Source organism: Notamacropus eugenii, chromosome 1 (genome assembly GCF_028372415.1).
Source record: "Notamacropus eugenii isolate mMacEug1 chromosome 1, mMacEug1.pri_v2, whole genome shotgun sequence".
In the NCBI taxonomy this organism is placed as follows: Eukaryota; Metazoa; Chordata; class Mammalia; order Diprotodontia; family Macropodidae; genus Notamacropus; species Notamacropus eugenii.
In genome coordinates, this window is record NC_092872.1 from 333,288,295 (window position 1) to 333,301,429 (window position 13,135).

At 39.2% G+C, this 13,135-nt stretch overlaps 1 protein-coding gene across 2 annotated transcripts in view; it reads left to right on the forward strand.

The window, feature by feature from the left end:
* The first annotated feature begins 1,575 nt into the window (after window positions 1–1,575).
* Window positions 1,576–13,135, forward strand: part of GCH1 (GTP cyclohydrolase 1) — a 67,698-nt gene continuing 56,138 nt past the window's right edge. The window contains exon 1 of one of the 2 annotated variants that reach the window (XM_072629805.1): window positions 1,576–2,595. In XM_072629805.1, coding sequence (XP_072485906.1) covers window positions 1,947–2,595 — 649 coding nt within the window. In that variant the 5' untranslated portion in view covers window positions 1,576–1,946. The remainder of the gene's footprint in view (window positions 2,596–13,135) is intronic. The other variant, XM_072629806.1, reaches the window with a different exon arrangement.

Below are 13,135 nucleotides of genomic sequence, written 5' to 3' on the forward strand. Positions count from 1 at the left end.
GGAAGAAATAAATAGCTGTCGTATTCCTGATTTATGTTGTATGTGAAGTACATAAATATGACATGCATATATGTGTGTGTGTGGGGGGTTAGGATAGGGGTTGAGACTGGATCTATGATTTCATTGATGTAAAGAATTTTCCAGTGGTGAACACCCTATATATACACCAATTAAGGTAGGCACTTCCTGCAACTTATAGCTTTAGAGAGTTATCTAGATGGTCCCAAGAGATCAAGTAACTTGTACCAGATAACACAGCCATTATATTTCAGAGGAAGCACTAGAAGACAGGTCCTCCTGGCTATGAAACCAGTTCTCTATCTACCATCCTATATATAAACAAAATATATATAAATGCATATGCAGTATTAGCGAGACAGCTAATTGTGTAAATAATGTGACCACAAACACTATCTTGAGAAATCTGATGGCATCAATTGGGGGGGGAGAGGAAGTTTTTAGATTTCAAGGGTTAAAAAACTCATTTTCAAAAATATTCTTGTAGTGAATCCTGGAAAATGCTTACAAAGTTTTTGAGGAATAATATGAGTGCTATTTTTAAAGCTATATTTGGAAACTTCTCTATATAAATCTCTAATCCTTTAAAGTATGTTGCTGTCATCTTTGCTATTAGTTAAATACAAAGCTATCGCTTTTGAACTTTGTGCATTCTGCCTGAATCCAGGTTGATCCAGGGAATATCTCGGAGTTATAAAGGTGATGATCTGACCACTGATTACCTTTCTTTCTAATTATTGTGAGAAATAATTTTTTATATTGTTTTAGGTACTTCATTGTTCATATCACATAGTATGAGAAACTAAAATATTTTAAGTAAATAAATGAACTAATATCCACCCCAATGGCTTCTAAAGAGCCAAAAAATGTGCTGTACTATGCACACAGTACAAAGTAAATTATGAGTGACAGTCATGTTCCATTGGTACAAAGTCATTATTTTATTCTATCAGGATAGGATAAAATAAGCCTGTAAATAAAATTTTACTGTGATGCGTAGGCTAAGCTACATAATACAGCAAGAATGAATTAATACAGCACAAATGAATAAGATTGTAAACTATTTGGAACTCTGAAGAAAATCACAAGATTTTATTAATCTGATGCAAATTTTTAAAAGATGACCTTTGACCCTGTCCTGTATACAGAAAGTGAAGAAAACACCTTTTTGGCATCTGAGAATGTAATCAAAGCAATTGCTAATTTGGACAAAGTTGATTTGATCAATAATCTCTCACAGTTTTGCATTTACCCTCTCTGAAATTTCTAGAAATTAGTTTTGCCAGAAAACACTTGTTTTTGTTTGTTTTTTTTGAAATCAAGGGGCTAATGTGAACTAACTTTTCTGGTGCGAGAGCCCAACTGTTGCAGGACAATAGGTAGGGTGCTTTGAGAAAATGCTGACAGCATTCCTTGCCTGAGCGCTACTAAATATCCTATAACATTTTGCATGCTTGTAACCCAAGGCTTTACTTTGTAGGGTATTTATTCTCGCTGATCAGTTACAGTTGCTAACTCTACCAGAACAAGCTGCGCGGAGAAAAGGTCACCCATCTTTTCACTTCTTTGGGGATGGTGGCGGTGCGGGGAAATGCTGCATTCTGACCTTGCCCTGTGTTCCCCCCTCAATTAACCTTGACAGAAAAGGTGGGGGGGGAGAGACCAAGCTAATGGACCGCCCGTTTTCTCCTCTCTGTGGCTCTCAGACTGCTTTCTGATTTCATTTACCTCATCCCTCCGGCCTCCCTTAAGAACCAAATCCAATTCTTCCTGGTGGCTCATGCCAAAGACAGCAAACAAATGCCATCGGCCACCGGCACGTAGCCCTTTACCAGACACCCACGGAGGGGAAGCCCCTTTCTCTTTGCGCCTCACCCGGCTCCTAGCCGTGGGCTCCGAGGAGTGGGTGGAGGCCCGGCTAGAAGCCGATGACGCACGGGCGAGCTCCGGCTAATGGGAGCCATGCCCTCCTCGGACTCTATAAAGGGGGTGGACGCAGCAAGCTGGCTGTGACAGATAAGGGGCCCTTCTTGGACACCCTCGGGCGCTCACACAAACATACGGGCGCACATTCACGCCTTCCAACCCTGGGAGCTCTAAGCGTGCGGAAAACCCCCAGGCAAGTTCGGTGGGCAGCGCTCCCCGTAGCTGGCTACATGGAAGGCGTCCCAACTTCCCCTAGAGTGGAACGACGGCCGCTGCGGACTCCAGCCCCTCTCCTGCCCGCCAGGCAGATGGAGAAGGCAGGCAATGCTCAAACACCGGCGGAGAAGCGGCGCGGTGCCCAGTGCAACGGGTACGCGGCCAAGGAGCAACCCCGGCCCGAGCGGAATGAGCCCGAGGAAAAGCCCCCGGGCCAGGAGGAAAAGAGCGCCCAGCAGGCGGACTTCTGGAAGACGGAGCGGACCCGTAGCGTGGAGGATAACGAGCTGAACCTGCCCAGACTGGCGGGCGCGTACTCCACCATCCTGCGCTCCCTGGGTGAGGACCCGGAGCGCCAGGGGCTGGTCAAGACCCCCTGGAGGGCTGCCACGGCCATGCAGTTCTTCACGAAGGGCTACCAGGAGACCATAGCAGGTCAGTGCGATTCTGCCAGTCTGACTTAGTCGTAGCCTGGGCGAACCGACGGGTAAACATTTCCCAGTTGGGGCCCCGCAAAGTTTACTGAGTCAACTCTCCTTCCTTTACCAAAACTTGCCCAGGGAGTCTCGTTTCTCTGGGTTCTCGATTGTCTGCGGGGCTGGTTACGTTCTGAAGATGGGGGGAACTCCTGGGAGGGGCTCTCTAAAGTGAGTCCTGTGTTTGGTGGAGGGAGGGAGTGGAGAGCAATGGGAAAAGACTGAATTTAGAACCAGAAGCTTTCGAATCCCAGTTCTCCCAGTAACGTGACCTTGGGCACCGTAGCTTTCCTGAGCTTCAGTTTCATTCTTTGTAAACGGAGGGAAATGTAATGATTAATGACATCTCCCGTGCTTTACAACACCAAAATTCTATTATCTCAAATCATGTGCTTTTGTCCTTTACTCACAGTACTTCCAGGAACCCTGCTGGACTTGGGGAATCTTTGAGATGTATGGGGGTCTCATTTCATTCAGTTCCCAGTCTTGGCCCATGGTCTGTGGTTTTCTTTTACTTTTTTTTAGGATCTGTCTCAAACGTTGATGACACTTGTTGATAAGGCCGTCCAATTCAGTTTCCCTATTGGATGGGGCAACAGTGGCTCCCTGCCAGGAGCTATAAGCTATCTTGGCAACCAGGGAGCTAGTAACTTTGCTGTAACCTACTTGATTCATGTATTTGAGTCTACATACTTGCAAATGCAGATCAGGCCTATTGAAACCCAGAAATTTTACAGACTTTCAGCCAAAAATCAAATTTCCCACGGTTCATAACTGCTCAGCTAACCTTTCTTCAGCCCTTTCTTTTACTTCCACGCAGAAACCCTGGATTTCACCATTTTACCTAGGAATCTGCGCTAGTGACAGGGATGTATGAATATACACAAACCTATGAGATCTTTTAAGATCACTGCAAACAATTCAGCTGACTCCTCCTGGCAGGTGGTCAATAAGCTTATTATTTGTCATAACCAGAGGTTTCAAGGGACAATGTTAAGAGGCATATCTGACGTAAATAATGTTTAAAAACAGCTGCTTGCTACTTCTTACAGTTTCCTGTGCACATTATTGGAGAACAATCATAATTGGCAGGGAAAAAAAGGAGACATAATTTTTTGTGTGTGAAAAGAAAACTGCTAGAGCAGATATCAGGGCTGCTGATTTTTGCCTAGGAGGCTCTTGGAAGTCTGTGAGACTTGGTGAGTCTAACAAGTCTTATCTCCTTGTCTTTTCTCTCAAATGGGTTGCTGATTCCCTGGGCACCTTCTTTGCCCCATTTGTCCTTTGTTTTAACTCTGAAGCAATAATGTTCAGCATCATCTGAAGTAATAATAATGAGTTCATCCAGAAGGGACTTTAGGAAATTACAACATTCTACTGACTTACATAGCTTCTTAATACCCAAAATGGAATGGTAGCCTAAAACCGGAAATACTGCTACTTCCTGAAGAAAGTGCCAATTTTGATTCTGTTTCCAGCATAACTTTTCTTGCCCTACTTCAGTGTCTGATTCCTTCTTCCTCCACTCCTCCCCCAGAGAAAAAGTGGGGGCTGCAAAATGCAGAAATGCAAGGAAGAAGAGTTTGTAACAATTGTAACTCAATGTGGTCCTTATTCACAGGGAATATTTCAATTATTTAAACTGAGAAGGGGGAGGTGTCACACATAGTAAATTGAGAGTTAGCCTCAGTCAGGAATTCCTGGAATCCAGTCTCTGACACATACTTTCTGTGTTACCTTAGGCAGATCATTTAGTTTTATTGTTGCTGGAGATAATTCTCTAAGACTGTGAATTGCCCAGAAGTTACTGATTTCCATTGCCAGAATTTCCTTACCCTACACTAATTAAATGATGTGTGTATGTGTGTGTAATTTCAGTCCTATCCTTTAATGAAGTGGTTTACTTTGAAGACCTTGTGGCTAGTCTTTTCTGTTTCAGTTTTTCAGTGGGAAGAAAAAAAGGATTTGACATGGTGGAGAAACTAATGCTAATCAAGGGGAGGAGAGTGGCAGATTGTCACAGAAGGAAGGGAGGAAAGAGGATGAGCATACATTTGGAGCTAAAAACCAAACACAGACGCACATTTGAGGCCCTTCCTGAAGAAGAGGGAACTGAATGGTCTGAGAACCATCAGTTTGTCCTCTAAGAAATGATATGGTAGAGCTCCCAAAGTTAGCAGGTGAGATCTCATCCAATAAGCATTAAAGAAATCAGTAAAGAGCAGAAGTGATTGGTGATCCCCTACTCAGGTACTGAGACAGCTGTTGTTGACCTGTGAGAAAAAATTGAGAGATCTTTTGACTTTGTGGGGAATTTGTCCCAGATGTAATAGAGAACTTTTCAAAAAAGCTGATTACTACTCACTTCTTTTGATTGATGGGGGTGCAAACAGTACTGCCAAATGGAACCTTAAAAGCACTGGAAAAGATTTATCTAATCTCCAGTAATAAAATGAAGTAATAGGACATGTGTTATTTTTTTCCCCTCACTACTGCTTTTTGAACGGAAGCAACTATCTCTGCAAGAAAGTGGTATCTGAATTTTGATTTCCGGAATATAGCTTAAAATATAGAGATGACAGTCTTGTGAGAAGGATGGAGTACCCCTGAGGGCTGTTCAGAACGCATCGGCTGGTAAATTAAAGCAATTCTGGGATTCCACTTCAAAACCATTACAATGACAAAGGTGACAAAAAAGTAAAATTACAAATGTGGGAGGGGGCCCATGGGAAAACAGGCATATTATTACACCGTTGGTGGAGTTATAATTTGGTCCAACTATTCTGGAAGGCAATTTGGAACTATAGCACCAAATTTGTTGAACTATGCATACCCTTTGACCCAATAAAGTGATTGACCCAATACTCTAGAGTGATCAAAGAAAGAAGAAAAGGACATATATGTGTATATATATATATATATGTATATATACATATATGTATAAAAGAAATGTTACAAATTTTATATATATATATACACACACACATAAAATTTGTAACATTTCTTTTTGTGGTGGCAAAGAACTGGAAACTAAGGAGGTATCTATCATTTGAGGAATAGTGACTAAATTATGGTATATGAATGTAATAGATGAAGAGTGTAATGTAAAGGAATATTATTGTGCCATAGGAAATAATGAAAGGGATGATTTCAGAAACATGCAGGAAGGCTTGTGTGAAGAAATGATGCAGAATGAATAAGCAGAAAATTACTAAAATAACAACATTATAAAGACAAAAACACTGTGAAAGACATAAGAGCTCTGATCAATAAAATGACTGATCTTGATTCCAGAGGTCCAGTTATGAATCATGCTACCTGACTCCTGAAAGAGATGTTATGGACTCAGGATGCAGCGTGAGACATATATTTTTTGGGCATGTTTTATATGTCACAAAGGTTTTCTTTTTTAAATGAAGGCAGGGAAGTAGGAAGAAGAAAAATAGATTTTTATTCATTAAAAAATTAAATTAAAAAATAAAAAGAATATATTTGTTGGGTGTTTTGTAAATCTAATCAAAAGGGATCATGAAATCATTGATTTGGAGCTACAAGGGATCTCAGAAGCCATATAGTCCAACCAGCCTATCTTTTACAGATAAGAAAACGGAGGCCTCAGGTGACTCCCCAACTTTATTTAGTATTAAGTGTCAGAAGTGGAATTGAACAAGTCCTTTGCCTCCAGAATTGTTCCCACCTTGTCAATAGAATGGGAAACAGAGAAATTGGGCTGTGTATATCCTCCAAGCTAGAGAACATGGAGAGTAACTACAATGAAGAAGAAAGACTAGTGGCTGAATGTAAACTCTTTAAAGTAGGGATTGTCTCATTCTTCGTATGACATGGATTATGACATTGGCATCCGTGTAACTTATTCAGTAGAGGCAGGGTAAGTATAAGGATATGTGTGGATATTGTGGGTTAGCACTGTATACTTATATGAGGAAGTCCAGGGACCGAAGGAATATTTGCATGAAGATAGTGGGTAGAGTAAAAAGAGTAAAAATTGTTACTGATGTTTATTGTGTCTTACTCTTCCTGATCCCATTTGGGGTTTTCTTGGCAAAAATACTGGAGTGGTTTACCATTTCATTCTCCAGGTCATTTTACAGATGAGGAAATTGAGGCATACAGTTAACTGATTTGCCCAGGGTTACAAAGCTAAGTGTCTGAGGTCACATTTGAACTCAGGTCTTCCTGATTCTAGGTGCATGCTCTATCTACTGCATAGCCTAGTTATGTACAACTTGCTTTTCTTTTAAAGTAAATAATAAGTTCAACCTGTAGTTTTCAAAATTCTCTTGATTGTATATACTTCTTTCTAGTCTTTTTGTTTTCTTTTCTGCAGTAGAAAAAAAAGAAAGATACCTCGCTGACCCAATTTTCTTTCTTTCTTTGTTTTTGTTACTCTGTCTCCCCTTACCCTTCCATTCCACTGCCCCATCCTCCTCTCTCTTTGGACAAAAGAAAAAGAAAAAAACAAGCCCTGAAACAAATATACATAGTCAAGTGAAACAAATCCCCATGCTGGCAGTGTCTGGAAATGAATGTCTAATTCTGCATCTTGATCACCTCTTTGTGAAGAGGTGGATAGGTCATTTTATCATCACTCTTCCAGAATCATAATCATTGAAATTGTGTTTGTCCTTCATTTTTGAGGAGGACCATGACATCAGACAAATGATGACATAATAACTTGCACTTGGCTTTGTTTTGAGTGAGGGAAGGGAAGGGGCTCCATTGGATTGAATAGTGAAGGGTCCCTGCCCAACCTCAACTCAATGGCTGGTTTTGGACCCTCCTGGCTTAGAGTGAATGTCAGTAGTAACAGTTTTTCTTCTAAACAACAACCCTGAGGCTCCTGCCCCTCCCAGAGTGCTTTATCTATTTATTTTCTCTTTTCTGTTAAAGGGGCAATCCCCCTGACTACCTTTTAAAGAGGCCTATTCACTGAATGGGCAATACATCACTTTGAGTACCTTAAAAGGCCAAAGTCTCCCATTGCATCCTGGGCCATCTCCAATAATCCTGATGAGTATCTGGTCATTGGATCCAGGTGGCTCAGGAAGAGAAAGTGAGGCTGGTGACCTTGCACAGCTCACCCCACCCCCATTTACTCAAAACAAAGTCAAGTGCAAGTCATGTCATCATGTCTCTGATGTCATGATCTTCTTCTAAAACAAAGGACGAACACAATTCTTTGAAATAATCAGAGTTCTTATGCCTTTCAAAGTTAATTACTTTTCTGTTGACTTCATTCTGAATCAGTTCATAGCGGTCTTCCCAGGTTTCTCTGAAACCATCCATTTAATTATTTCTTGTGTTACAATAATATTTCTCTACGTCAATGTAGCACAATTTTCCCATTTTCCAACAGATATGTGCCTCTTTAGTTTCTTGTTCTTTGCTACTATAAAAAAGAGCCGCTATAAATAATCTTGGATATATGGGTCTTTTAAAATTTAAAAAAAAAAAAAAATCTCTGTAGGAATGTAGGCTTAGTAGTGGTATCAATGGTTCACATTTAGTGACACAATTTAGTGGTTTGAGGGGTATAGTTCAAAATTGGTCTCCAGAATGGCAGGGCCCATACATAGCTCTACCAACAGTGTGTTAGTGTGGCTGTTTTTCTGCAGTCTATCCAACAATTGTCATTGATGTTTTCATTTGCATTTCTCTAATGATTAGTGAATTTGGATGTTGATAACTTGGAATTCTTCTTTTAAAAACTACTAGTTCATATTTTTTGACCATTTCTTTATTGAGAAATGGTTCTATTTTTATAAAATTGAATCAATTCTTTCTGTATCTTACACTTGACACCTTTATCAGGGAAACTTGCTGCAAAGAGTTTTTCCAGTTATACGTTTCCCTTTTAATTTTAACTACAATCTTTGTGCAAAAGCTTTTAAGTCTTCTATAACCAAAATTTTCTTGTATCTTCCAGGATTTTCTCTAACCCTTGTGTGGTCATGAGCTCTTCATTTATTCATAGATCTGAAAAGCAATTACTTCCTTCCTTACTTTAATTTGTTTATGATATGACATTTTATGACTAAGATGTATCCATTTAGAGGTTATCTTGGTATACTGTTTGGGATGCTGGTCTATATCTAATTTCTTCCTTATTGCTTTCCCATTTTTCCAACAGTTTTTGTCAACTAGTGAATCCTTACCCTGGTAGCTGGAGTGTTGGGGTTATTGAATACTATACTACTATTTGTTTGTTTCTATATGTTCTGTACCTAGCCTGTTCCATTGAATAACCTTATCTTATATTGTTTAGTGTTTTTATCAGTGATCCAGATAAGGGCATAAGTAGCATGTTTGTAAAATTTGCAGATGATCCAAAGCTAGGAGGGATGGCTTAATGATAATCTTATCTTTCAAAAGGTAGAGGACTAAGAAGGTGGAAGTTCTGTGACAGTTTTAATTCTAATTAATAGGAAAATGATGGGAACTTTATGAGGGAGGGATCACTACCTTTCACAGTTTGTGATAGAGGAGAAGAAAGGAAAACTGAATGTAGCCTGACATGCCCTCTAGATTTGAGGAAAGCAGATTTTAAGGATTCAGAAGAAAGATAGGTAGGATTACATGGACTAAACTTCTGTCAATGCTATAAGCACAGAAAAGATGAGCAGCTCTCAAGAATGAAATTCTAGAGGTACAAAGGGAAAACAATTAAAATGAATAGGAAAAATGAGTATTATCTAAAGAGACCAATTGGACAATAGTAAATCATCAACCATATTGGTTTAAAAAATCTATATGTATAGATATAGATATAGAAGATGAAGCATGGCATGTCCTACAAAATTGATGTCAGAAGTGGTAAAGTTCATAATGAATAAATGCTATTGCTATAAACTATAAACCAAAAAGGAATTTTTAGAGCTATGTTGGGGGAAAGAAAAGAAAAAAAGAAGCAATAGAACTGCTGCTTAGGGTGGATGGAACTGCTTTTTAAGAGAAGGCAGAGCCGATCAGTTTTTATTTTGTTTCTGTTTGTTCCGCCAAAGAAGATGATCTCTATGCTTGAAATCCTAGAACAAAAACGTATGAGGAGTGGTTGGTACCCAAGAAAAATAAGGATATAGCTAATGGCCCCTTAGCCCACATAAATTGCATCCTTGAGTACTAAAAAAAATTGGCAGATGGGATTACCAAGACAGCAGTATTTGAAACATTACATAAAACAGGCGAGGTGACTAAGGGCAAAAGTCATCCTAATTTTTTAAAGGTAGAGAGTGGAGTCTGCAAACTATAGTTTACCTAGCAAGCTTAACTTTGATTATTGGGAAAATTCTGAATGGATCATTAGTGAACCTCTATAGGACAAAAAGAGCAGCAATTATGAAATGTGAGGAAGGCTTCACTAAGAACAGGTCATACTAGTCTTTTTTTTTTTTTTTTTCCAGGGGTTACTAAACTAGTAGATTAGAAGAATGTTATGGATATAATTTACCTAGATTTTTGGAAATCATATGACAAATCATCTCATCCTGTCTTGTGCATCTGAACCCAGATTTGAACTCAGGAAGATGAAACTTCCTGACTTCCAGGCTTGGCACTCCTATCTACTCCACCACCTCCTTGCCCCACCTTAGAAGGGTATCAGAAAAAAATGAGAAGGGAATGGTTTTAAGGTATATGTCAGGCTATATCAGAACTTAGAAGAATCATCTCATAGTATTATAAATCTTGTGCTGAAAGGGACTTTATAGTTTATTTAACCTTTACTTTGCTAATCAGGAAAATGAAGTTTAGAAAGGTTAAATGTCTTATCTAAAGTCACACAGGGAAGAGGCAGTTAAATGGCACAGTGAATAGAGCACTGTACCTGGAATCAGGAGGACCTGAGTTCAAATCCAGTCTCAGACATTTACTAGTTGTGTGTAACCTTGGGCAAGTTACTTAACCAGGTTTGCCTCAATTCTACCCTCTCCCCCTACTGCTACCCCAAATAAAGGTACACAGGGAATATGCAGCAAACCTTGGATTTGTACAGCTCTATGGCAGATTTTTCATCTAAATGGAGCAAGAGACCTAATAAAGTACATATCCATCCATTCTTATTTTGCCACTGGAGGGGAAAACCCCCAAAACATCTCATCACAGTTAACTTGGATATAAGTACTACTTTTAATAGCAGATTGGTGATGCTTAGTTTTTATTATTCTGTTTGGTACATAGATTACTATTAGACCTAAGAGAATTAGTTCATGCTTTCATAGACCGCTACATGTCTGTGGATTAAACTAACTTTACCCTAAATTCAGTACCTTCTTTTCACACCAGGTGACTTCTCCACTTTAAACTGTCGACACCAATCAATTTCCTATTGCATCCCTCATCCAGACTGTTCCAGACATTTGTACTTTCCTCACATACTTTACTAGCCATCCCCCAAATACAGAGATGACTTTTCTTCCAATTTCACTGAGAAAATCAAGGCTATCAGCTGTCAGCCTCAGCTGTTTCCCCCCCACACATCAAAGCCATGGCTATCTCTACTCTTTTGCTTGGATCCCAGAAGAAGGGGTTCCCTTATTCTTTCCTAAAGCTAATTACTTCATCCATGTAATTAATCTCATCTCCTCCCATCTGCTCTAAACCTTTGCTTCTTTGTTCGGTTTGTTTTGCATCTATACTATTCCCCCCTCCACTACCTTCAGCATGATTGTCTAATATTTTAAAAAAATTGAAAGTCTCCTCTTTCTACCCCTTGGGAAACCTTTTCATGATTCTTCCCCTTCACTTCTAAATTTCTTTAAAAAGTCCATGCTGGAAGCCTCTACTATGTGCCTATGGGCCCCTTGCAATCTGACTTTGATTCCTGTAACTCTATTGAAACTATTCTCGCAAAGGTCATAATGACTTCCTGTCTGCCATATCCAGTGGCCTTATTCTCAGTTCTCATTCTTCTATAACCTCCCAGAAACATTTGATATTGTTGCCCAATTCTTCATTTTTTAAATGTTCTCTTCTCTCAGTTTCTGATATTAAACACCCGTTTCTTTTTTTAATTATAAAATCATAGGACTGAGAACTAGAAGGAAGCTTAAGCATCCTCTAGTCCAATCCTTTCTCTGTACAGATGAGGAAACTGATGCCTAGAGATGTTAAATGACTCATACAAGATGACCTAGAGCCCAAATTCAAACCAAGAGCAAACTCCAACTCCAGTGTTCTTTCTACTACATTTATTTGTTACACCGTGTATGATCTTACCTTCCCTATGATGCCTCCCACTCTGTCTGGACTCCAGTGTCTCCAGTGCACTTGTTAGATCTTTATTTGGGTATTTATTCTATCCTTCTAAATTCCTACTAGGTTTCATGCTGTTTTATGGAAAGGACTGTGTCTTATTTATGTTTGCATTCCACAGTGCAGTCGTACTGGTGCTTGTAGGAAGCTGTGCTAGGTGCTTCATGAATTTCTCATCTGAATGGGTCTTATGACTACCCTGCTTTCTAGTTGATTCTTTTCTCCTACTCTTTAAAATTGGTACAGCTTAAGCTTTTGTTTAGTCCTATTTCTGTAGGGAGACAAGTAAAGGTGCCTTCTCCCCTCATTAGTGCTAATGCTGAGATTTCCATCCATTTATGTTGTACATAGACGTGCATAAGTTAGGTGGTTTGGGGACTAGAATAGTGGACCTGGAGTCAGAAAGACCTAGGTTTAAGTGCCCCAACAGATATTTACTGGATGTGTGACCCTAGGCAATCACGTAACCTCTCTAAGCTTAGTTTCTTCATTTCTAAAATGGAGATAGCTATAGCATCTGCCTGCTAGGGTTTTTGTGAGCATCAAATGAGATAATATATGTAAAAAAGCACTTTGCAAATGTTAAAATGCTATGTAAATCCTAGCTATTATTATTATTATAAATATGCTTATAAAGGGGAGGAAAGTGTTGCAGGAAAGACTTCATGGACAGTGTGGTAGCTGAAATGGACTTTAAAATATTTATTTGGAAAGACGTGGACTGTTGTTAACATGTTTTAAAGTTCTTCTCTAGTCTTTGAAACCAATATCTAGGCTTTCTATTTAGTTTTTAAAAATTTTCATCATGATACTAGCCTTTCATATATTTTATAGATCATATCTTCCAATATATAACTTCTTCACTTTTCCCAGATTCTCAGTTTTTTGTGTATTCTTTTCAGTCAGAATGTTTTATGTTCATTTCTACTTATGTCAATTCCAGAATGAGGTCATCTTCTTCTGACCTTTGTCATTTGCTTTTCACAGAGTTTTCAGCATAGCTTTATCCAGGAATATTCTTGTCTGCCTGTGACAGTGAAGCTAGTAGGAAGGATCATATTTACTCTTGGGTCATTGTTCATTTGACTAGGTCGTTGTGGGACATGGGGGGCACTTTTGCTTTTCTTTTTGATCAGTAGTGTCAAACTCAAATAGAAATGTGGGACATACAAGGATACCTATTGGTTGCATGTTGATTTACATTTAAAATGTAATGTTATATTTTATTG